The 25001-nt window shown below is 39.4% G+C and overlaps 4 protein-coding genes across 7 annotated transcripts; 2 read left to right on the top strand and 2 right to left on the bottom strand.

The window, feature by feature from the left end:
• The first annotated feature begins 538 nt into the window (after positions 1 to 538).
• LOC141898563 (AP-1 complex subunit beta-1-like) lies at positions 539 to 13845 on the top strand. 4 transcript variants are annotated; one of them, XM_074784521.1, is made up of 22 exons: positions 539 to 639; positions 2900 to 2950; positions 4745 to 4805; positions 5069 to 5174; positions 5265 to 5400; positions 5948 to 6193; positions 6279 to 6472; positions 7415 to 7481; positions 7565 to 7719; positions 7871 to 8011; positions 8254 to 8419; positions 8501 to 8589; positions 8664 to 8766; positions 9268 to 9623; positions 9733 to 9967; positions 10151 to 10186; positions 11333 to 11437; positions 11520 to 11665; positions 12397 to 12526; positions 12613 to 12784; positions 13069 to 13223; positions 13488 to 13845. In XM_074784521.1, exons 2-22 carry the CDS (start codon positions 2909 to 2911, stop codon positions 13560 to 13562), a joined length of 2916 nt encoding a protein of 971 aa, XP_074640622.1. In that variant the 5' UTR covers positions 539 to 639; positions 2900 to 2908; the 3' UTR covers positions 13563 to 13845. The 4 variants fall into 4 exon arrangements, with proteins under 4 accessions (XP_074640622.1, XP_074640624.1, XP_074640623.1 ...); XM_074784522.1 differs by lacking the exon at positions 2900 to 2950 and adding an exon at positions 1390 to 1440 and having other exon boundaries at positions 551 to 639; XM_074784523.1 differs by lacking the exon at positions 10151 to 10186.
• Positions 13846 to 13931: 86 nt separating this feature from the next.
• LOC141900159 (uncharacterized) lies at positions 13932 to 15985 on the bottom strand. Its single transcript, XM_074786928.1, has 5 exons — positions 15933 to 15985; positions 15654 to 15722; positions 15289 to 15426; positions 15123 to 15189; positions 13932 to 14919 (listed from the first exon to the last, which is right to left on the bottom strand). The coding sequence occupies exons 1-5, from the start codon at positions 15946 to 15948 to the stop codon at positions 14688 to 14690; spliced, it is 522 nt and encodes a 173-aa protein (XP_074643029.1). The 5' UTR covers positions 15949 to 15985; the 3' UTR covers positions 13932 to 14687.
• A 168-nt stretch (positions 15986 to 16153) lies between these two features.
• LOC141898574 (spliceosome-associated protein CWC27 homolog) lies at positions 16154 to 20501 on the top strand. Its single transcript, XM_074784550.1, has 11 exons — positions 16154 to 16297; positions 16724 to 16933; positions 17129 to 17272; positions 17494 to 17592; positions 17812 to 17909; positions 17990 to 18059; positions 18132 to 18260; positions 18633 to 18787; positions 18866 to 18969; positions 19048 to 19294; positions 20020 to 20501. Exons 1-11 carry the CDS (start codon positions 16256 to 16258, stop codon positions 20174 to 20176), a joined length of 1455 nt encoding a protein of 484 aa, XP_074640651.1. The 5' UTR covers positions 16154 to 16255; the 3' UTR covers positions 20177 to 20501.
• LOC141898379 (zinc finger HIT domain-containing protein 3-like) lies at positions 20333 to 22091 on the bottom strand. The gene is made up of 5 exons (XM_074784235.1): positions 21970 to 22091; positions 21796 to 21830; positions 21539 to 21706; positions 21364 to 21444; positions 20333 to 20499 (listed from the first exon to the last, which is right to left on the bottom strand). Exons 1-5 carry the CDS (start codon positions 22080 to 22082, stop codon positions 20333 to 20335), a joined length of 564 nt encoding a protein of 187 aa, XP_074640336.1. The 5' UTR covers positions 22083 to 22091.
• Positions 22092 to 25001: the final 2910 nt, after the last annotated feature.

Raw genomic sequence — 25001 nt, 5'->3', positions numbered from 1 at the left:
AAAACATATTTATAAATAAACATTTATCGAAAATGTCAATTTCTTATTCTTTGGTTGAATTCATTTCATACACGGCAGCGTTTCGTGATGTTGTTAGGAGTGTTTTAAAGCGACTGGTAGAGCCAGGCACTCCAATGATTTTAATACTTTAAAGGGGTGCAAACTAACGAATGACCCAGTGAACAAAAAGGATATTTAGAAAAAAACACTACATGAAAACTGAATAATAACGGTGCCTACATTATGAGAAATCAAATTCATTGCGGCTTTAAAAATATTCAACGATGTTTCACCGCTCCTACCGGAAAAAAATTTACCGTATAGTCCCGCCCTCTACATAAAACATGATCCAAGTTCATTTTGTCCAGCCAGATTATATTTATATATCAGTATAAATCCACTCAAGATGTTTGGCGAAAACATTAACTCAGATTATATAAATATTTGATAACTATCGCATTCTAATAGTCAGATTTGTAATATTTCAATTCATTCCTGACTATGTTTATTATTAAAACTCCGGCCGGAAAAACATCTCATTATCCGCCATCTTGGGGCGTATAAATTTTGACAGTAGACATTTTTTGTTTTGCCTTTAAATAATCGTCTGACATCCGATTAATCCTTCATTGTTTTCAGGTAAGAATATCAGATGTAATTTGTATATTCACGTAGGTTATGTATGTTGAATTTCGATGCGTAGAAACAACTCAAATATACAGAATCCTTCCATTCTAGTAATAAATTGTCGCCTAATTCATTTCCGGGTTTATGTTTAACGTAACTGAATTCCTGTTAATATCGCTCAGATTGTGGCAGGAATTGCTAGCGATTGATTGTAGCAGGAATTGCTGGTGATTGTTTGTCGTAGGAATTGCAAGCAATGTGCCGAGGCAGGAATGTATTGATGCGTTTTTATTGCCGTTGCAATCTAAAAAAAGCCAGGATGGATTCTCTGTTGAATCTGCTGCTTCCAATCCATACCAGTTGTTTCCCCTCCCCTCAGAGCAGCTCCCCTCTCTCTGTACTCGTCTATCTCATTCTTGCTTTTATTTTGCTACTGCCTTTAATGAATCTATCGCTATTAATGCTATTTAATTCAGTATAACACCTCTATCAGTATCACTATCTTAGCCAGACAGACGACAGGCCAGCACGAGACACTCCTTTCACTGTTGTAGGGGCCCTCATTCTCTAGAACAGTTTGGTTTCGTGTAAACATGTAAGAAGATCATCACTAAACTTTCTGAAATAATTACGGCCATTTTGGTGACGTTTGCCTGCACTAGAGTATCTATCTCTAACCAGGGTCTCCAGGCCGGTCGAGCCCTGGTAAGTGAGTTATGATATTCATGAATTGAATTTGTAGTAAATTTTTGTCCATTTCAGATTAATTTATAAAATAAAAATCGCGCTTTAATGGAGAAAGTGAAAGCTAAGGTATAGAACAGCAGCTATTCACGCAGCAGCTATTGCGGTAGCTGTATTGAGTGCCAGCTACTGCGCTAGCTGCATAGTATTCAGCTGTAATTCAATCTCTAATATTCATGTGTTTTTATTCTTCATTTTTCACTGTTGATTTTTTATGATTAGTTTTCAAACAAACGTGATTTAAATATATATATATATATATATATATAAATGTATATGTATATATATACATATTTATAATTAGTCTAGTGTCGGTTGGGAATTTACAGGATGGCATAAAAAAATACCTCCTCTCCCATCTTCCTGCAGCAGGGATTTGAACCTGCTGGCAATTGTTGGACTCGGCCGCTGTACGAAACCCTGTCACACTAGACTAGGTGCGCAACGTGCGGCACCAATCAGATGGTCCGTTTCATATAATCGTGGCGGCGAATTTCGCGGATAAACCTTCAACAGAAAAACTCGCGCTAAACTAAATCAGAATTTCTGATTGGCTAATGATATGATATTTAAGCTGCCCGTGTCTGCGCATCCGGTCTAGTGTGGTAGGGCTTCATGCTATGTAACGAGTCTCGATGCCATCAGGCTCAAATCCCTGCCGGGGGAGCATGTACCTTTTCTTCCATTCTCTCCCTCTCTTCTATTTCTCATAGGTCTAATAGTTCTACTAGTTCCCTAGTGAAATCAGTCTAAAAGCTTCACGATGGTTTAAACGGGCTGATTATATTGTCCTAGTTCTTTGGGATGTTGATGGGAATACAGCTACCTTCCCTCCCTCTTACTAGTCACTGTCAGGGCGTTGACCTATCCGAGTCACTCAGTGACCCCCTTCCAATCCCGTGACCCGTCTCCCTCTTACTCTTATAGTTGTAGACCTCTAGATGTCTGGTTGAATGATTGAATAGTTTTATTTAGTGAAAATCATGTAATAATTTCTAGCATGACATTGAATGAATTAATGATTTTAATTAATTATAGATTTTACTGATTCATATTTAATCAACTGTTTGATTTTGATTGTTGTAAATATCATGGGGCTGATCGGGAACTGGCGTATTTCACAATAGGTGGCGCTATGTGTAGCTTTACCCGTTTGTATTTCAGTTTTCGGTGATGTCAATTTCAGAAAGTTTGGTGATGGTCCCCCACAATGCCCTTGAGTACCGCGGCTGTGAGATGTCCCCCTGTAGTGTTTCACTATTGATTTATGTTTTCGCTGTAAATGAAATTCATTTAAAAATCAATTCATGGACAAAGGAGGGAAAATTTACGATAATAAGGGATAGTTCGTAGAGTATGTACCAGTACATATCCCTCTGCATGTCTGCATTTTCAGGCTCCATCCTTCCCTCCCCCTTGAACCTCCTCTGTCCATCCATGCTATACTGATGTGATCTGATCTCAGACTGTGATTGAACTGAATAATGAGTTGTTAATAGTTTTGGTGTTTGGTGTTGATTTTCTTCAGTCAGACGTAATGGACGTCATTCAACAATCAATACAGAACTCATTAAACTGGGTGAGTATAGAGATAGTGGTGAATTATGCACAGTGAGATACAGACAGCAGGCGACAGGCAGGCGGGCACGCGCGCGGCAGACAGGCAGAGCCCTCTATATCAATAATAATCTAGCTCTCACTCACTCGCTCTCAGACACTGACATGTATTGTGTGCATATTATTCCACTCTTATATTCCACAAAGTTTCAGTGATTTCTGTATTGTTCACTGTTCACATGACGATTGATAGATTTATTGACCAGTTGATTTATTGATTGATCAATCAATTGATTGACCAGTTAATTGACCAATTGATTGATTGATCACTCGATTGTTTGATTGATTGATTGAATGATTGGTTGATTGAAAACTTGTGCTTTTAGAAAAGCTTTGATTAAAATCTTTCCAGAAAAATCGCTATGAATGGGTAGTTTTGATATTGACCCCTAGGTTGTATGGTGTTGTGTTTTTGGTGTTGTTGTCCACTAGGTGGCGTGGTGTTTCTGGAAAGATTCAAGCAGCCTCCGCTCTCTCAATCTTTTCACATTGCAGTCAGTCGCCCTGCTTATGATATTTGTGTAGCGCCACCTATTATTGATAAGTGGTATTGTTTTTTGTCGCTGTGCATTAATTCAGTCATATATATATGTATTTGTATACAAGCAGTCAAACTCTCTCTGAAGTCGTCGCATTACTCAAAAGTCATCTCCATTTTTAGTTGCAAAACTCAAGTTTTAATTCTTCATAATGACTTTTAAGTGAGTTTGCCTGTAGGGTTAGGATTTGCCTGTAGTTGTTTTTTCTGTGAATTATTTCCTATATGCTGGGTATTTGTGTTGATTGGACCCTGGCGGGTGAGGTGTGAACAGAGGGGGGGGGCACCTACCCTATACCCGGGAACAGACCTTTTCAACTAAATCCACACATGTTTTGCATGTTTCAACTATTGATTAAATGTTAGACCTGTACTTCAAATTTTTGTTTATTCCCTCATCCACCAGTGACAGTGTCAGTCAATCATCCTCCTACTTCACTTGCCAGTGATGGTATCAGTCAGTAGTCCTCCACCCTCCCTCACTCGCCAGTGATGGTATCAGTCAGTAATCCTCCTTCCTCACTCGCCAGCCAGTGATGGTGTCAGTCAGTAATTCTCGCTCACTCGCCAGTGATTGCTCCTGTAATGGTTAATATTGATCGATGTGTTATATATGTATATCTCGTGCCTCTACAGAGTAATGTTGTGGAAATCAGCTCTCAAATACAAAATAGAGCATCGTCTCATTTATCTGTGTTTAAAAAGGTAAGAAAGCCTTACATCAGATAGACACACAGATTAGACGAATTAGACACACGGATTAGACACACGATTGACAAATCGATAGACTTAGATAGATTGATAGACTGGCAAATTATACAGATTGATTTAAACGGACAGACAGTGAGACACAGACATATAGACAGATACAGACCGACCAATACTAGTGTCACTGCAAAGGGTTTCTTCACTAGGTACTAGGTAGTTGGTAGTCATAAGAACTCCCTTCACATCCAGTGAGTCATCAGGACTTTCTTCACATCTAGTGAGTCACTTGTGTGAAATGTCACTGAGTTTGACACGGGGGGGGGGGTTGTGTTGTTGGGGGAAGGAGTCTGGTAGTTGTGAGTTGAGAGTGTTTAGTTTAGCTTATAGGGAAGGGGGCATAAGTGTAGGTTTCTATGATTTGACTAATATTTTTCATTATTCTATTCTACTATTAGTAGCGCCGTCTATATGTGTATAAGGTAAACTAGTGAAACGTGTTATATTTTGTAGTTACCTTCGAGAGACGCATTCAAAATGACTGATTCCAAATATTTCACTACCACCAAGAAAGGTCAGTAACACTGACTCGTTCGGTCATTCGGTGTCCATCCAAAATATCCATCTACAGTGTTTTCAATAAGAAATTAGCAAGCCAGGTCCCTTTGAAAAACAGGAGGGTCCCCCCTATGTCACAGTCCCTGAAACGAAAGCTGGTTTGAAAAAACAGGCGGGTCCTTTACAAACAACAGACGGGTCTGGGACCTGGGACCTGGCTCTTATTGAAAACACTGATCTTCGTCAACCCCTTATATCAATCTTAATCCGTGTTTCTAGGTGAGATTTTCGAATTACGAGCAGAATTGAATTCAGAAAAGAAGGAGAAGAAAAAGGAGGCAGTAAAGAAGGTTATCGCTAGTATGACTGTCGGTAAAGATGTCAGGTTAGTTAACTACTCCCACTATCTGTCCAATCGTACTATCTGTCTAAATGAATTAGTGTAGGCTAACACATTGTTTGTTCGTATTTTCAGTGCTCTATTCCCGGATGTAGTGAATTGTATGCAAACTGATAATCTGGAATTGAAGAAATTGGTTTATTTGTATCTGATGAATTACGCTAAGAGTCAACCGGATATGGCCATCATGGCTGTCAACACATTCGTCAGGGTTAGTACCATTTACTGTCACCAGGGGGTTAGTACTGTTTACTGTTCGTCATCAGAGGGGGATCGGATATGGCCATCATGGCTGTTCACACATTCTTCAGGATTGATAGACCTACTGTTTACTGTCACCGGGGGGGACTAAATGTGGCCATCATGGCTGTTAACACATAAGTCATAACATAAGTTAACACATAAGGGTTATTATTGTCACCAGGGGGAGTGACTGCATCCTGTATCTAGTTCTATAGGTCACATTTCATATTTAACTCTCGTAGATCACTGAAACTCCAGCTTAGTGAAATATCAATCCAGGTGTATACTGCTTCAATATCTAAAACAATGAAAATTCAGCTATTTTAGGCTTTAAAATTAAAAAGATTCCAATTTGAATAATTGGTTGTATTATCGATTGATTGATTGATTGATTGTTTGATTGATTGATTGTTTGATTGATTGGTTGATTGTATTATTGATTGATCGTAGTATTATCGACTGATTGTATTATTGATTGATTGGTTGATTGTATATTGTTGATTGATTGATTGCAGGATTGCGAAGATCCGAATCCATTAATTCGAGCCCTTGCCGTGCGAACGATGGGTTGCATCAGGGTTGATAAGATCACTGAATATTTGTGTCAACCGTTGCGAAAGTGTTTAAAGGATGAAGATCCCTACGTGAGGAAAACGGCTGCGGTTTGCGTTGCTAAGTTACACGATATTAACTCAACAATGGTCGACGATCAAGGATTCCTGGAAAACCTTCGAGAATTACTCTCGGACTCGAACCCCATGGTCAGTAGTTTGAATCATTATATCTCCGCTAGCCGGCGCAGCAGTTTAGTGAGTGATGATATTTAGTTATTATTTTCTGCGCTAGGTGGTAGCAAATGCAGTCGCCGCTATATCGGAGATATCCGAGACGTCGACGTCGGGAAATCAAACTCTCGATATGAATTCACAAACTATCAATAAATTGCTGACGGCTCTGAACGAATGCACCGAATGGGGTCAAGTGTTTATACTAGACTCCATCGCTAACTATACCCCTAAAGATGACCGCGAGGCACAAAGGTAAAGACATCACTCGTTCTCAATCGGAGTTGGTTTAAGACAACCAGCGGATACATATCATAGTAACAGCGTAGTTTCCGTTGTCACTATGTCAAATATCCTCTGGTTAACTCTCATCAACTTCGAGCAACTGATCCTATCTTTACCCCTGTATTTATAACTCTACCCTGTATTTATAACTCTACCCCTGTATTTATAACTCTACCCTTGTATTATGACTCTACCCCTGTATTGATAACTCTACCCCTGTATTTTTAACTCTACACCTGAATTAAAACTCTACCCCTGTATTTATTACTCTACCCCTGTTAATAACTCTACCCCTGTATTTATAACTCAACCCTTGTATTATGACTCTACCCTTGTACTGATAACTCTACCCCTGTATTTTTAACTGTACACCTGAATTAAAACTCTACCCCTGTATTTATTACTCTACCCCTGTTAATAACTCTACCCCTGTATTTATAACTCAACCCTTGTATTATGACTCTACCCCTGTATTTATAACTCTACCCTTGTATTATGACTACCCCTGTACTGATAACTCTACCCCTGTATTGTTTAACTCTACACCTGAATTAAAACTCTACCCCTGAATTTATAACTCTACCCCTGTTAATAACTCTACCCCTGTATTTATAACTCTACCCTATATTTATAACTCTACCCTATATTTATAACTCTACCCTGTATTTATAACTCTACCCCTGTTTATAACTCTACCCTGTATTTATAACTCTACCACTGTATTTATAACTCTACCCTTGTATTATGACTCTACCCCTGTACTGATAACTCTACCCCTGTATTTTTAACTCTACACCTGAATTAAAACTCGACCCCTGTATTTATTACTCTACCCCTGTTAATAACTCTACCCCTGTATTTATAACTCTACCCTGTATTATACTGATCAGATAATGTGTTTGTCTATTGTAGTATTTGCGAGCGAGTTACTCCTAGATTATCTCACGCTAATGCGGCAGTAGTGCTCTCCGCTGTGAAGGTCTGTATCACCCCTTTCCCCTCTCACTGATACCCCCCGTCCATTCGGCCGGGTTTGAACGGTTTGATGTTGTTGTATTTCAGGTGATAATGAAACTGTTAGAAATGATGGATCAAACAACTCAATTCGTGTCTAATCTCATAAAGAAACTGGCGCCACCTTTAGTGACGTTGCTATCCGCGGAACCTGAGATTCAATACGTCGCTTTGAGGAATATTAACCTCATCGTACAGAAGAGGTATAAACTATAGACTTCTGAACCTTCTCGGTTTCAGTCTTCAAGTTTTAAAACATATCGGAAATGATCAGATTTTTACAGTCAATCTAAACGGACAATGTTCTGTGGAGCTAAGGTCCAAATTGTAAACTAACTGTGATTTATTTCACAGGTCAGAAATATTGAGACATGAAATGAAAGTTTTCTTTGTTAAATACAACGATCCGATTTATGTGAAACTGGAGAAATTGGATATAATGATTAGATTGACAAGTCAGGGCAACATAGCGCAGGTGCTGGCTGAATTAAAAGAGTAAGTAACACCTTCCCTTCCTACCCCCTCTCCTTAGGCGAACATAGTACCGATGCTGGCGGGATTAAGTAACACCTCCCCCTCTCTGCTCACTCTCCCACTTCCTCAGGGCAGCATAGCACAGATGCTGGCTGAATTAAAGGAGTATCACCTCCTCATTCCCCTCAGGGGAAACATCCTGATTGTGTAGATATGCTAGGATGTATCCGATTTATGTGTGTGTATATATATTTATATTGTAGATATGCTACGGAGGTCGATGTAGATTTTGTGCGCAAGTCAGTCCGCGCTATCGGTCGTTGTGCTATTAAAGTCGAACAGGCCGCGGAAAGATGCGTCAGTACGTTACTAGACCTCATTCAAACTAAAGTCAACTACGTCGTGCAGGAGGCTATCGTAGTGATCAAGGTAAACACCAGGTCGCGCTTCCATCGTCACTTACGCTGCCGATATGCTACCGACACTAAATTCAGGTTTCCTTATTTTTAGGATATCTTCCGTAAATATCCGAACAAATACGAGAGTATCATTTCGACGTTGTGTGAGAATCTGGATACATTGGATGAACCTGAGGCTAGGTTAGTATCTCCCCCTCTCGCTCCCTCTCAACTCCCCGAATCGTGATTAATCGGTGAGTTGTTTATGTTTACAGGGCGTCAATGATTTGGATTATTGGTCAATACGCCGAGAGGATCGATAACGCTGATGAACTGTTAGAAAGTTTCCTAGAAGGATTTCAGGATGAAAATACACAGGTAATAATAATGAACTCTCGATTCAACTCCTCTCATCAATTCCTTCCATATCAACTCCTCTCATATCAACTCCTCTCATATCAATTCCTTCCATATCAACTCTCATTCAACTCCTCTCATATCAACTCCTCTCATATCAACTCTCATATCAACTCCTCCGCTCATATCAACTCTTCTCATATCAACTCTTCTCATATCATCTCCTCCTCTCATATCAACTCCTCTTCTCATATCAACTCCTCCTCTCATATCAACTCCTCTTCTCATATCAACTCCTCTTTTCATATCAACTCCTCCTCTCATATCAATTCCTCTTCTCATATCAACTCCTCCTCTCATATCAACTCCTCTTCTCATATCAACTCCTCTTCTCATATCAACTCCTCTTCTCATATCAACTCCTCTTCTCATATCAACTCCTCTTCTCATATCAACTCCTCCTCTCATATCAACTCTTCTCATATCAACTCTTTAATTCAACTCTCTGTATATTTGTGACAGGTTCAGCTACAGTTATTGACAGCGATAGTGAAACTATTCCTCACTCGGCCGACAGATACGCAGGAGTTAGTACAACAAGTACTATCGCTAGCCACACAGGATAGCGATAACCCGGATCTAAGAGACAGAGGGTATATCTATTGGAGATTACTATCCACGGATCCTGCTGCCGCTAAAGACGTCGTGTTAGCGGAGAAACCGTTGATCAGCGAAGAGACCGACCTCATCGAACCGACACTACTGGATGAACTAATCTGTCACATCTCCAGTCTGGCCTCGGTTTATCATAAACCACCGAGCGCGTTTGTCGAGGGTAGGATGTCGATTCGTAAAGCGTTACCGCCTCGTTCTACATCGTGAGTATAACACCCCCTACTGGTGGCTCACCCTAGTGGATTTTGATTGATTGATTGATTGATTGACTGATTGATTGATTGATTGATTGATTGATTCGAATGTTTGTAGAGCTGGCAGCGAGGAGATGACGTCATTAGATTCATCGTCCGGTCAAGCTCAGCAGCAGCAGCAGCAGTCGGGTCAGACGGCTCAACAGCCGGTCACTACTGTTATACCGGGAGCCGATTCGCTGATTGGAGACCTGTTAGATATGGACCTCGGTCCGACAATGCATCAACAACCTCCGATACAGCAGAGTTCAACTGGTGCGATGGATCTGTTAGGAGAAGGGTTGGATAGTCTGGTGAGTTGAATAGATCTCCCATAGACAGGGGAGGGAACCAGGGGAAGAGAATACTGCGGCTCAGGGCTTTCTAACACTTCAAATTTATGACGTGTCGGCTGTGCAGGGGTTTGGTGGGCAGTGAGGGCGATCTGATACTAATTGCATGTTTGATTGATTGGTATTTTAATTATTTACGTATAGAGTGCACCGTTTGCAATGGAAGGATCTGAGGATACGGTAGGTGTATATAGTGCCACCTAGTGGTAGCTGTGTGTGTGTGTTAGGTGTATTAATAGCGCCACCTAGTGGTATTTCTGTGTGAGTGTTGTGTAAATCTCTATCTCTTCTGTTTTTTTCTGGTGACTTAAAATTCTGTTTTTCCCAGTTCATATATTTTATAATTTCTGTTCTTCAATTACAAACAATTACTGAGTATTTGGAGCAATCTTAGCTCCAAGCTTTCCAAGAGCAATCCTCTGTGGAGCAATCCTAGCTCTACCTGAACCCTAGCTTTGGTTTGTGGTCGAGCAATCCTTGCTGTACAGAAACCCTAGCTCTGTTCTCTGGAGCAATCCTAGCTCCAACCCTTAGAGGTCTGTGCAATCCTAGCTCCAACCTATACAGGACCCCTAGCTCTGGTCTCTAGAGCGATCCAAACTCCAAGCTCTACAGGACCCCTAACTCTGGTCTCTAGAGCGATACTAGCTCCAAGCTCTACAGGAACCCTAGCTCTGGTCTGTTGAGCAGTCCTAGTTCCGAGCTCTACAGGAACCCTAGCTTTGATCTCTGTAGCAATCCTAGCTCTAAGGTCTACAGTAACCCTAGTTCTGGAGCGATCCTAGCTCCAAGCTCTACAGGACCCCTAACTCTGGTCTCTAGAGCGATACTAGCTCCAAGCTCTACAGGAACCCTAGCTCTGGTCTGTGGAGCAGTCCTAGTTCCGAGCTCTACAGGAACCCTAGCTTTGATCTCTGTAGCAATCCTAGCTCTAAGGTCTACAGTAACCCTAGTTCTGGAGCGATCCTAGCTCCAAGCTCTACAGGACCCCTAACTCTGGTCTCTAGAGCGATACTAGCTCCAAGCTCTACAGGAACCCTAGCACTGGTCTGTGGAGCAGTCCTAGTTCCGAGCTCTACAGGAACCCTAGCTTTGACCTCTGTAGCAATCCTAGCTCTAAGGTCTACAGTAACCCTAGTTCTGGAGCGATCCTAGCTCCAAGCTCTACAGGACCCCTAACTCTGGTCTCTAGAGCGATACTAGCTCCAAGCTCTACAGGAACCCTAGCTCTGGTCTCTGGAGCGATCCTAGCTCATAGTTGTTTCTAGTTGCAGAGTAACTGAAGCTGAATGCAATATTAAAATGATGTATGTTGAATTGTTTTAGTTGTTTAGTGGTGGTAATCAGTCTGAACCGGGCGGCGGTATGGCCGGATTAGGAGACATATTTGGATTAGCTGCGACTTCTGCTTCTTACGTTCCACCACAAGAGGTCAGTTACTAGTCGTTGATGATGCCATAGGGTGATTAAATGAAGGTGAACATGTTCACTAATAAATGAGCTGATATTTTAGGTTTGGTTACCAGCGTCTAAGGGAAAAGGTTTAGATATATCTGGAACGTTCTCGCGGAAACAAGGACATGTTTGTATGGAATTCACATTCACAAATAGAGCGATGCAGGCTATGGGTGGATTCGCTGTACAGTTCAATAAAAACAGGTAATATTCCTACCCCTGGATTACAACCTGTAACCTGTTTACACCTCCCCCTGGACTACCGGTTTACACCTCCCCATGGACTACCGGTTTACACCTCCCCATGGACTACCGGTTTACACCTCCCCATGGACTAGCGGTTTACACATCCCCATGGACTACCGGTTTACACCTCCCCATGGACTACCGGTTTACACATCCCCATGGACTAGCGGGTTACACCTCCCCATGGACTACCGGTTTACACCTCCCCATGGACTACAGGTTTATACCTCCCCATGGACTACCGGTTTATACCTCCCCATGGACTACCGGTTTACACCTCCCCATGGACTACTGGTTTACACCTCCCCATGGACTACCGGTTTAAAACCTCCCCATGGACTACCAGTTTATACCTCCCCATGGACTACCAGTTTATACCTCCCCATGGACTACCAGTTTATACCTCCCCATGGACTATAAGTTTATACCTCCCCATGGACTATCAGTTTATACCTCCCCATGGACTACCAGTTTAAAACCTCCCCATGGACTACCAGTTTATACCTCCCCATGGACTACCAGTTTAAAACCTCCCCATGGACTACTGGTTTAAAACCTCCCCATGGACTACCGGTTTAAAACCTCCCCATGGACTACCGGTTTAAAACCTCCCCATGGACTACCAGTTTATACCTCCCAATGGACTACTGGTTTACACCTCGTTTATATTAATGATTGATTGTTTGTAGTTTTGGATTGACACCTGCTGGACCGTTATCCGTAACTACACCACTTCCTCCGAATCAATCAGCATCAGTAACACTGAATCTGAATACAACCGGACCTGTCCAACGTATGGAACCATTAACTAATTTACAGGTCAGTGTCTTATCGGGACAGCTCCGAAATGTGTCGAAACTCGCAGTACAGTATTTGGAGCCACCCGTTGTGTTTTCTATTTTCAGGTGGCCGTAAAGAACAACATCGATGTGTTTTACTTCAGTTGTATCGTACCGATGCATGTTCTATTTGTTGAGGACGGTGAAATGGAACGTCGCGTTTTCCTCGCCACCTGGAAGGATATCCCGGCTCAGAACGAGGTTCAAATAACTATCAATCAGATACCACACAGTGCAGGTTAGTATGATTTACTGTCACCATAGGGCCATTGATACTAGGGTCTGTCAGTTCTGGGTTGAATACAGTGTTTTTAGTAAGAAATTAAGAAGCCAGGTCCCTTCGAAAAACAGGAGGGTCCCATAATATGTCACAAGTCCCTGAAACGAAAGCTGGTTTGAAAAAACAGGTGGATCCTTAAAAAACGACAGACGGGTCTGGGACCCGAGACCTGGCTCTTGTTGAAAACACTGGAATAGTGTCTCTTCACTGATTATAGGTGTCGCTGTTGTTTCTATTTATAGATACGTCGTCTGCTAAGTTGCGTAATAATAACGTGTTTACGATTGCTAAACGCAACGTTGAAGGTCAGGATATGTTATATCAGTCTCTCAGATTGACCAATGGAATCTGGGTTTTAGCCGAATTAAAAATGCAACCTGGAAATACGAATATTACTGTAAGTACCTCCATGCATCGCCACTAACATCTGACATCTAGGTATATCAGAGATTTACCCCCCCCCCTAATATCTCGATTTATATCACTGATTTACCCCTGGTATCGCAATATATTTCTGATTTACCCCTGATATCCCGATAAATCATTGATCTACTATCTATCTCGATACATTGTATATCACTAAATAACCTGATATCCCAATATATCACTGATAAACCCCCGATATATTACTGATTCGGCTATATTGATCGTTTATTTTCAGTTGTCATTGAAATCTCGCGCTATGGATGTTTACCCGTGTATTCAACAAGCTTACGACGTCATTCTGCGTAACTAGTCCCCTACCCTAGAGCTGCCCCCTAGTGACTGTTATATGTACTGTGTGCAATCAATATTAGTTGATTAAAACAGTAGAAATTCAATTTCCACGATAAACAATTCCAGCAGTGCTTGTTGTGTATATGAATTATTATAATATATATTACCATACATGTTATAAATATCTAATATTCATTGTGTGTAATATTCGCTATAATGTAATATTAGCTGCGTGTAATATTCGCTGTATGTAATTTTCGCTGTATTCATTGTGTACCATATGAACAAATAAAATATTCATTAACTGCATTTATGATTATTTATTTTGGCAATTGTGGAAGAAAGTGAGGACAAATTTGAAGAAAGCTGCCTCAGAAGGACGGTTCGTTGTCGTAAGGCTTAAGAAAAAGTAAGCACTTATGGTGCGGAATAAGTAGCACTTTTTAAAGCGGATTGCACCCATGATAATAGACACTGTAACAGCTAGAGATTTGTGGAAGCATTGCCTGGACAGACTGACCCAGTACACGCCATCATTTTAACCAAAACTTAAAAATTTTCAAAACGTAGGGAAGACTTATATTAATCAACATTTTACTAAGACAGTAGCTTGCAGTTTCTTTGGATCTCATGGGACCAATAGATTTCACTTCTGCCCTAGGGCATGTCAATTACCCAGAAGTGATGTGTGCTTGGCTTATGATTATCAGTCTAAAAGTTGCACTTTTTGTGAAGATTAAGCACAAATCGGGGCCTTTCTTCCACTATGAATCAGGTTTCCAATGAATCAGAAGGGTTTCTACTGTGAATCAGATGGGTTTCCACCGTTACTCAGAAGGTTTCCACTGTGAATCAGAAGGGTTTCCACTGAATCGGAAAGTTTTCCACCAGAAGGTTTTTTTCCGAGAATCAGAATGGGCTTTCAACATCAGAGAGATTTTAAGATTGAATATATTAAGATATTTTGTGAGGATTTATTGCATTATCTTATAAAACATGATTTTGAAATAAAACATCTTACAGTTTGTTTCATTCAATAAAGAGAAAACTTAAAATAAATGCCAGGAAAACCTTTACACAAAACTGAGTCCAAAACACGGTTAAAATTAATCTGAATCAATCTGAGTCCTAACTGTGGTTAAAACTAATCCGAGTCAGAGTCCGATCTATGGTGCCGTGATTTCTTCTTTTTTTGTTTCTTTTGTTTTTTAAGTTTATATTTTTTGCGATGTTTTGACTTGTGGTCACTACTCTCAGATTCATCATCACTAGAACTAGTCCTTCTCCTTCTTTGTTTATCCTCCTCACTTTCCTCCGAATCACTTGAATCTTTTCTCTTGCGAACTGGAGATCTCGATCTTGAACGAGCTCTTTTCCTTTGAAATTGAAATATGAAAACAAATATTCAAACAATTCATTTTGTTAACAGAGCAACAACACCTTTCACATTTTGAATTGATTAAAACTCACTTCCCAGTGTTTACCATGAAGTACTCTTACTCCAATGCGGGGTTACAGTGAGCCCTATAGCCGCAGAAAACCATTTATCGCAGCTTTGCAGCTATATTCAATTACTTACTTTTTGTGTTTATCTTTCTTCTTTTTTCGTTTTGATTCTTTTTCCTTTTGTTTCTTTTTTGCTTCATCTGAAAAAAAAATAAGATTTCTTAAATCTTAAGTTCAATAGTTATTTTAGACTGATAGATGACTGAAACAGACTGACAGTAGTGTGCGTGCGTACGAACCTGCTCTTGATAATTGAGTTAAAGGTGAAATAAATTCATCATCCGAATCATCTGAACTCGTGCTACTCACATCTAAAACTATATCTTTATTAGGATCCGCTTTTACAAAATTACGACATTGGAATGTTAAATGTCCACCTGAAAAATATCATCGATATTTAATTCAGACTTGTCACTTCCAGACAGACAGAGGTATGGGGGAGAGGTGTGAGAGGAGAGGTAAGGAGGAAGAGGTATGAGGACAAAGGTGCGAGAAGAAGAGAGGTGTGAGCGAGAGAAAGAGGTAAGGAGGGAGAGAGGTGTGAGGTAGAGGCTCAGGGAGATAGGAAAGCCAAAGGGAGGGAGTGGGAGTGAGTAATACATACTGTATCCACATTTACGGCACGCTCCTCTTGCAGCATCAGCTTTTTGACTGATAAAACGAGCATACGTATCTGAAACAAACATCAAACTAACTAACGATACTATTTCATCATTCTATTCAAAATTCAAGAGTGTCTAACAACAAAGTCATCAGTTCCGATCAATTCTTTTAGGATCAACTCCAGGCAGTCTTCAAAACGATTGAACCTGCACATTACCGGCGCTAAAATACGTCTTTAAATGATAGATATCAGCCAAAATAAACATTTATTTAGCCCTACCTGAAATATCATTCATATTAATTGTTCAATAATCGACCAGTGCACCACCTGGTGGCAGCTGCAGGTGCCGGTGACATCAGAAATCATCACAAATTACTAATTCAATTCGTATGTTTATCATGAATCGTTTATTTATTGAATAGTTTTCCAAATTTTTGTAAAATATCTGATTAAATTTATCTCTCTATGGAATTATTTTCATATTCAGTGCAGAAATAAAAATGGCTGCGCCCATGAATTAAAAGTGAAACCTCAAAAAATCATCTTTTATGTCAAATATTTGACATTTTTCCGCAAGTTACACTATTCTTAACTGTTAAAACATGAGTAACATTTATATTCAAGAACCTCCAACGAAAGGAAAGGTATGTAAATTCGTCAGGCCAATTATATGCATCTCAATTCAATCAAATGAAATCTTTATTCAAAACTATAAAACAAGTGCACTGTCCTGCTGTCTGCAGTGTATTGACGGATTTGTGTGACTGACATAATACAAACATACATGTAACAGAGTGTAAAATAATAAAAATCTGATCTGATAAACATTAACTGATATAACAAAACGGACATAATATGATTGATAGACTAGTGCTGGCATGCATTGAATGGTCATGGACATGGTTCGAAAGTTTTTAGAAGAAATGTTATAGGTATAGGCAGATGTTGGTCACACACATTAATGTAGATTATTTATAGTAAATTTGTCAGGTCAACAATGTATTTCAGACATAAAACGGTTTTTACCATAAGTTACCGATACGGACCGTTTGGTGGCGGTATTTTTGCAGGTGCTGCTCATAACCAGTGTCGGAGAAATTGATATAGAATTGTGGTCGAAAGAATGTCCGAAAACATGCCGAAATTTCATCCAGTTGTGTATGGAAGGTTATTACGATGGAACAGTGTTTCATAGGGTTATCAAAGATTTCATCGCTCAAGGTGGAGACCCAACGGGTACGGGTAATGGAGGTGAATCTATCTACGGAAAATCATTCAAGGTAACTACAAGAACTGAGCTAAAATTTCCTGAAAATCCATTTCCACGATTCCACTATTCTAGGTACATTTGACTGTAGCAGGAGTTAAAACTTAAAATGAACATTTTGCCAAACGTCGCTGGGAAGTGTGTTGATTGTAGAAATGTGGCTCCTGCTGCAATTGTAATAATGTTTTATCTCATTTTTTTTTTAAAGGATGAATTTCATTCTCGACTCAGATTCAACCGACGTGGTTTGGTCGCCATGGCGAATGCCGGTCCTAATAACAATGACAGTCAGTTTTTTTTCACGCTCGGCGAGGCTTCCGAACTCAATAAAAAACACACTCTATTCGGCAAGGTAAAATACTAAATATGTTTTTAAAATCATTCTGGAGTTTTTAGATTTCTTATTCGCTAAGTCTGTTTTCAGATCTCTGATTCAGTGATTTAGGGAATCAGTTTTTCAGATGTCTGATATCAAAAATACTTGTATTTTTGCTGATATTCAGTGAATCAGATTTCTGATTCAGGGAATCAGTTTTCAGATCTGCTGTTTCAGATAATCTACTCTTTTCTCAGATAACCGGCCCGACTGTTTACAACATGTTAAAACTGGGTGAATGTGAAACAGATAGCAACGACCGCCCGAAATATCTACAGAAAATAATATCAACACGCGTGAGTGGACCCTCTCAAAATCATTACTTCAAGGGCGATAGGGGACCCCCTCAAAATCATTACTTCAAGATCGACAGAGGACTGTCTCAAAATCATCACTTCAGTGGGACAGGCGACCCTCTCAAAAACTTTCCAAAACCTTGACCTTATTCAATCTCCTTGACCTGATTTGAAAGATGGCTCCAGTTGTTTAGATTGTGTTTATATTTCCTTTAACAGATTTTGAACAATCCGTTTGATGATATTTTGCCGAGAGAAATTTATAAGAAAAACGTAGATAATAATCAGAAGAAAGTCAGTCGTTCTAAGGCTACAAAGTACGTGCAAACGTCTTGTGTCGTATTAGAGCAATTCAGATGTAAGTTATTTTCTATTTTTGGAAAATTAATGTTTACAGAAATTTTAAGTTGTTGTCATTCGGAGAAGAAGCAGAGGAAGATGAAGAGATGATTAATGAAGCGACAGAGGTAAAAATCATTTTCGTCTTCATTATTTCCGCATATAAAGAGAGTAATTTGAAATGTTGTTTTCTTTTGTAGCAAATGAGAGGAAAAAGTAAAAGTAGCCATGATTTGATCGATGATCCAAAATTGAGTTCAGTATCAGTGATTCATGATGATCCAATAACAACAAAAACTAGTAAAAAACGCAGCAAGGATTCAATAGAGGTGAATATTACGTTCGACACCTACAGTTCACTACAGGATCCAGTTCCACGGTTTATGACCCACAGTCACAGTTCCACAGCTTGCGTTAGCCCGGTGGACAAGTGATAATGATAACCTACTTGCCCTAATGAAAATATACTTGTCCCAGGCAATCGGAAAAGTACTTAGATCGGACCCTGGTTCACAGTTCACGACCTAGTTTCACAGTTCACTACTGGGTTGTGAACTGTGGAACTGAATCCAGGACTGGGTTGTGAGCTGTGGAACTCGATCAGGCACTGGTTTGTGAACGGTGGAACTCGATCAGGCACTGGGTTGTGAACTTTGGAACTCTGATGGTGAACTGGATGAAGTTATTCTGATGTTTTATAGGAAGAAGATTCAGTTGAATCGAGCATCGAAAATGTGAAGAAAAAATTAAAGAAAGAAACAGAAAATGAATCATCACCGACAGAGGTGGAACAAGAAACAGTAAAACAAGAAACAGTAAAACAAGAAACAGATAAACCAAAAGAATTATCCAGAAAGTTCGTGTATTTACGAATAGTTGAACAGTAAAAATGACATCAGAATGAATTTAAAAATATGAAATATATTTCATTCAGGGAAGAATTAAGGAACGAAGTTCGTCAGTTACAGAAAGAATTAAAAGAAGCGAAAAGAAGAAAGCAAGAGAAAAATAAACAAACTTCACAGAAAACAAGCCCTGGTAAGTGAGCACGTATCCAGTCACTAGTTTCGACGACTGGTAAGCGGGGGTAATTGTATGAGATTGTTTCTATTTCAGAGTCGGAAGAAGAGACTGAATCTACAAATGATGCCGTGTTAGATTTTAAAAAGGAGCAACTAAAATATAAAGAATTGAAAGGAAAGAATAAAAAAAAAGGATCAGGACGAGAGGAAGAGACATTAGCGATATTGGCCAAATTCAAAACACGACTACAATCGGTTAGAGAACAACACGATGAGGAAACTGAGGAGAAAATAGTCGATATAAACGATGAAACGAATGATGATATTGAAGGCGATTCATGGTTAGTATATGATGGAGGCAGACACTTAGTCTCCTCACTTCCCTGGTCTCCTGTAAACGTATATCGTATATCGTATCCATATTATCTATATCAGTCTGTTAAACTGTTCTGTGTTATCTATTTCAGGCTGTCTGATAACTGTTCTGTATTATCTATTTCAGGCTGTCTGATGAACTGTTCTGTGTTATCTATTTCAAGTTGACTGATAAACTGTTCAGTGTTATCTATTGCAGGCTGTCTGATGAACTGTTCTGTGTTACCTATTTCAAGTTGACTGATAAACTGTTCTGTGTTATCTATTGCAGGCTGTCTGATGAACTGTTCTGTGTTACCTATTTCAGGCTGTCTGAAAAACTGTTCTGTATTATCTATTTCAAGTTGACTGATAAACTGTTCTGTGTTATCTATTGCAGGCTGTCTGATGAACTGTTCTGTGTTACCTATTTCAGGCTGTCTGAAAAACTGTTCTGTGTTATCTATTTCAGGCTGTCTGATAAACTGTTTTGTGTTATCTATTTCAGGCTGTTTTGTGTTATCTATTTCAGGCTGGCTCGTAAACTGTTCTGTGTTATCTATTTCAGGCTGGCTCATAAACTGTTCTGTGTTATCTATTTCAGGCTGGCTCATAAATTGTTTTGTGTTATCTATTTCAGGCTGGCTCATAAACTGTTCTGTGTTATCTATTTCAGGCTGGCTCATAAACTGTTCTGTGTTATCTATTTCAGGCTGGCTCATAAACTGACATTTATAGAAAGTAAACAGAAAGTTTTAGACGCGAACGTTGATGAATTGGATCGATATGAAATATTTGATCCTCGGAATCCGGTCACTAAACGCAGAAGAGAACAGAGTAAAATATTCATGAAAGCAAAAAAAACTTAACGAGGCTGAGGGAGTACAGGTCCTGTCTGAGGGGGGTGCATGGTCCGGGCTGGAAGGGGGCTAGGGTTCAGGCCACAGTTATTGTGTAATTGTATAAAGTCCGATTAAACCTCAAAGAGGAATCAATAAATAAATCAATATACTGAATATAGTGTTTTATTGTTTGATAGTAGTGAGACAGGTTTGTGCCAATTCAATAAATAACGGTTCTTTCATCGCAGATTCGATATGAGCTGTAGCAGTTTTACCGTCCTGATATAAATTCAGTAATATTTCTCTAAGATGTTGATTCTGTAGTAACTGTTTTACATCATGAGATTCACCTGAAATTACAATCATTTATTCTTCACTCGGTTTCGTTCCAATTACAAATTAGTTAAATGAAGAAATCCCACACTTCGAATTTAAAATTATACGATTAAATTTATTCTTACGAAACCACAACGTTTCGGCTGTTGACTAACAGCCATCATCAGGTGGAATGACCAGAAAAAGAAGTAACAAAGGATATAAACTCTTGTTACTTGTTTTTCTGGTCATTCCACCTGATGATGGCTGTTAGTCAACAGCCGAAACGTTGAGGTTTCGTAAGAATAAATATAATCGTATAATTTTAAATTCGAAGTGTGGGATTTCTTCATTTATCTACAGTTTACACGGAGTATAGTGTTCATTCGACAACTACAAATTAGTTCTTGCATCGATTTCATCTTATTGATGTACGCGGTAGTATAAGTAACCTCAACTGAGAGAAAAACCCATTTAACTCTAATTTCAGAGTGAGAAAATTAACTCTAAAACCCAATTAACTCTAATTTCAGGCGGTAGTCGCACAAATTTTGTCGTTAAAGATCTGCTAGGCTGCGTTTCATAGATGTGGAGGAAAGATAGTCCCTGGGAACATTGTGAAATTTGTCAGGTATTACTATGGTTTCTCATTGTTACTATGGTGGTTGGCACCCGAATTAAGGATTTACCCCTAGGGATAACTTTGATACCAGTCTATGAAACCAGGCCCAGGGCCCAGTTTCACGAAAGAGTTAAACTCAAATTTTTGGTGTAATTGCCATTGGTTACTTCGTGTTTTCAATGCGGACAACAATTCAAACTTAACCGTTTTAGGCTTAAAATTTTTCCTGAAACTGGGCCCAGAATTGAAAAGAGTTTAACTGTAGTCTAAAACTCACCTAATAAATGCAGTGATTCGACTGGGACGCGATCTTCACTTTCCTCTATATTTAAACATCTAAAATCATCATCGTCATCAGCTGTGACAATTGAAATATTACAATCAAAACAATGACCAGGATTCACAACAATCAATTGCATATCACTAGGATCTACTCTTATGTATTTCTGTACCTTCTTCATTTGAAAGTGGAGTGGTGACTAGTACCGGTACTGCTGCTGGTGTAACTGTAGGTATTACAAGTGCAGCAGCTGCTGCTGCTGTAGGTATTACAGGTGCTGCTGGTGTAGGTATTACTGGTGTTACGTCAGGTATCTGTTGTTCTGGGGTCCCACAAACGCCTGCAAAATGTAATAATTAACAATTTAAGATCAACGGAGCCACTCTCATTCATCCATGGTGGAGGGGGCGTCAGTTTTTTCATATTTACCTTTCTTATGATTTTTATAGCAATTCACAGAACAACTGAAAAATATCGAACATTGAGTGCATTATTCATAACTGATTTTTTGGTTTATTTCTCATTGATTATAAATTGGAAATATATTAAACGACAACCAACGTTAAATATTCGATTTGAAGAAAGCGAGGGAACTCTTCTTACTACTGAATGAAACATGACGGGCATTTATAACGACTCATTTGCTCCTCGCATACACAACACTTTGTCAATACTTTCTTCATTGCTCTCAAAATAATCAGTTTTGGTCTTAACATGTATGTTATTTTGGCGTTGAATAAATTTATGATTTAAATTGAACATAGAGCCCGTCAAGTGCTGCTGTTGACGGCGAACGTGCGAACTAACTTAGTAGTCGCTTGCCACAGTAGAAATTTGCGCAGTAGTTTTAGTTCACCATATGAGTCATTCTGCAGATTTTCCAGAACCTGCCCTGAGAGGCCACATGGCTTCTCAGGGCAGGAACCTGCCCTGAGAGGCCAGTCGTTTGAATCAATAGAAAATGAAAACCCATTCAACAGAGTGAGCTGAAATGGTGGCAAGGTGATCGGGATATTCAGATTCAAACTAAAGTTTTCGATCATACAATAGAAGACTACGCTGTATTCTATAGAAATAAATTGAGAAATACAAATGCTTTTAATCATATTAAGCTAAAACAGTTAAAAAGTCAAGACGATAGGGAAACAAAAGTTACCTAAAATCAAAATATGAATTTTTGTTGAAATATATAAGAAAAAAGAATTAGAATTGGTATTTTTCAGAAACAAATTAAAAAATACTAATATTTTTCATAGAAATAAAGAAATGAAAAAAACTTTTCTCTGTGGGAAAAGCATGAACTGGCCTCTTAGGGCAGGTTGATTTCTGCAGAATGAAAGTGGCCTCTCAGGGCAGGTTGATATCGGAAGTCAAACTGCAGCAGTTGAACTGGACTCTCAGGGCAGGTGATCTGCAGAACTCAAACTGCAGCAGTTAAACTGGCCTCTCAGGGCAGGTGATATCTGCAGAATGAAACTGGCCTCTCAGGGCAGGTTGATTTCTGCAGAATGAAACTGGCCTCTCAGGGCAGGTTGATATCGGAAGTCAAACTGCAGCAGTTGAACTAGACTCTCAGGGCAAGTTGATATCTGCAAAATGAAAGTGGCCTCTCAGGGCAGGTTTAATCAGAACTCAAACAGCAGCAGTTGAACTGGCCTCTCAGGGCAGGTGATATCTGCAGAATGAAACTGGCCTCTCAGGGCAGGTGATATCAGAACTCAAACAGCAGCAGTAAAACTGGCCTCTCAGGGCAGGTTGATTTCTGCAGAATGAAAGTGGCCTCTCAGGGCAGGTTGATATCTGCAAAAATGAAAGTGGCCTCTCAGGGCAGGTTGATATCAGAAGTCAAACTGCAGCAGTTGAACAGGCCTCTCAGGGCAGGTGATATCAGAAGTCAAACTGCAGCAGTTGAACTGGCCTCTCAGGGCAGGTTGACGACAGTAGACTACGTATATAATTGCACCCGCAGGGCTGATCAGATTAGATTCAATTGCGTATGCCTTATTGCATGTGGCAACTATAATTATGCCATTGTCATTAGATAAAGTATAAAACTGATTAAAGTTGGCCTGCGCTCAGGTAATTAACCTAACGAAAAATAATATGACATATGATCAACCAACCCTTACCCCGGAGAAGAAAAATATGATCAGCAGAATTACAATAGAGTTTCTGCGAAAGCAGTAGACAACCCCGAAAAATTCACTGTTGAATTAGAATATACAGCATATTGAAACGCACTAATATCAGTGGACGACACAAATTGTTTATGTAGGCCTATAGGATATTTGAATAATTAAATTAATGCTTTGAAATTTATATAATCACCATAACTTTTCGTCGTCGGTTAACTACATAACTTTTTAAAAATACATTTCTTATTATGAATGAATTTTAATTGAAATATCACTTTCGTTTTATTTGTTAAGTGTCGATATATCAATACGTTTAATTTATTTCATTTTAATCCATTTAATTTCATGACTCGATAATGTGCATGTCAAACATCGGCGAGATAGTTCGCCGTTTCATCAGAATTATAGCAGAGTTTTCCATTTATACTGCTTAATTGCGCCAATGGCCTCTCAGGGCAGGTTCCTGCCCTGAGAAGCCATGTGGCCTCTCAGGGCAGGTCTGCGGATTCTTAAGAATGACCCTTCTCTAGTTCACTTATTAACCGCGAATGATGTGTACTGAGGCAGCACCTCTGAATGGTTCTCCTGAATGGTCCGGACGGCGGCGGGTCGGATTCTCCTGAATGATCAGGGTGGCGGCGGGCCGGATTCTCCTGAATGATGACTGCAATACTTGAAATACGATTGGAAAAAACTGCCGCGATTTGTATAACTATCATTTTGAAAACGTCATTATATTTCACCGTTAGCTTTTTAAAGTCACTGGAGCCGTTATCAGAATCAATCCGTTGAATACAGGATTTTCCATTGATGCATGGACTTAATTCGTTGCCGCAATAAATCCGCGATATTTTCCCGGGGATATTATCTGTTTGGCATGATCGGGTGTATGTTTCCAACACAAAAATATATAGTTTTTGTTGGTTGCGATCTATCTTTGAAAAAATATATTCACTTAATGCGAACAGGCCGTTTAACCTCAGTCGCAGTTGACATCAACAATCAAAGGGCATTTTTTTCTCCTGTGAAATCAGTCCAATGAGTTTTATCTTTACAGGTACCCGTAATGGTCGGCAAATAAACATCTATTTGACCATGAAGTTCGCTTTTCTTCAGCAACAAAAAATTATTCTGTTGCAAAATATGGCCCAACAGATACGTTACCATACTAAACAATGTATAAGTATTCATATACTCTCTTGCTGAGGTAATATATTAATAATATGAGGTAACATATTGCTATTGGCAACCGTCGAAAGATAATGAAAAGGTTGTAAAAGATGAATAGGTGATAAAATATGAAAATATGATAAGATACCATCAATTGATTTTTTATCACCTATTGACAGTTTGTTTTCATCACCTTATTACATGTTTTCACTTTTTGTATGTTTTCATCATCTTTTTAAATTTTTTTTATTATCGAATGACATAACCATGTTTTGGTGGTTTTCGCCTTCCATCATCTTACCTTGTAACGGTTAAGTTGAATGCAACAGA

Source organism: Tubulanus polymorphus, chromosome 2 (assembly GCF_964204645.1).
Source record: "Tubulanus polymorphus chromosome 2, tnTubPoly1.2, whole genome shotgun sequence".
NCBI classification, from domain to species: domain Eukaryota; kingdom Metazoa; phylum Nemertea; class Palaeonemertea; order Tubulaniformes; family Tubulanidae; genus Tubulanus; species Tubulanus polymorphus.
The sequence above is the reverse complement of the archived record's forward strand: the minus strand, read 5'-3'. Positions and strand labels throughout refer to the sequence as shown.

Coding starts and splice junctions, on each gene's coding strand:
- LOC141898563 (XM_074784521.1), top strand. CDS start 2,909: ATGGACGTCATTCAACAATCAATACAGAACTCATTAAACTGG. Junction 6,473..7,414: donor GATGACCGCGAGGCACAAAG/GTAAAGACATCA, acceptor TGTCTATTGTAG/TATTTGCGAGCGAGTTACTC. Junction 7,720..7,870: donor AACCTCATCGTACAGAAGAG/GTATAAACTATA, acceptor TTTATTTCACAG/GTCAGAAATATTGAGACATG.
- LOC141900159 (XM_074786928.1), bottom strand. Junction 15,427..15,653: donor GTGCCGTAAATGTGGATACA/GTATGTATTACT, acceptor GATATTTTTCAG/GTGGACATTTAACATTCCAA. Junction 15,190..15,288: donor AACTCAATTATCAAGAGCAG/GTTCGTACGCAC, acceptor TTTTTTTTTCAG/ATGAAGCAAAAAAGAAACAA.
- LOC141898379 (XM_074784235.1), bottom strand. CDS start 22,082: ATGTTAAGACCAAAACTGATTATTTTGAGAGCAATGAAGAAAGTATTG. Junction 21,707..21,795: donor CTATAAAAATCATAAGAAAG/GTAAATATGAAA, acceptor TACATTTTGCAG/GCGTTTGTGGGACCCCAGAA. Junction 20,500..21,363: donor CGAATCACTGCATTTATTAG/GTGAGTTTTAGA, acceptor TTGTAATTTCAG/GTGAATCTCATGATGTAAAA.
- LOC141898574 (XM_074784550.1), top strand. CDS start 16,256: ATGAGTAACATTTATATTCAAGAACCTCCAACGAAAGGAAAG. Junction 16,934..17,128: donor TCTACGGAAAATCATTCAAG/GTAACTACAAGA, acceptor TTTTTTTTAAAG/GATGAATTTCATTCTCGACT. Junction 18,970..19,047: donor TTCACAGAAAACAAGCCCTG/GTAAGTGAGCAC, acceptor TTTCTATTTCAG/AGTCGGAAGAAGAGACTGAA.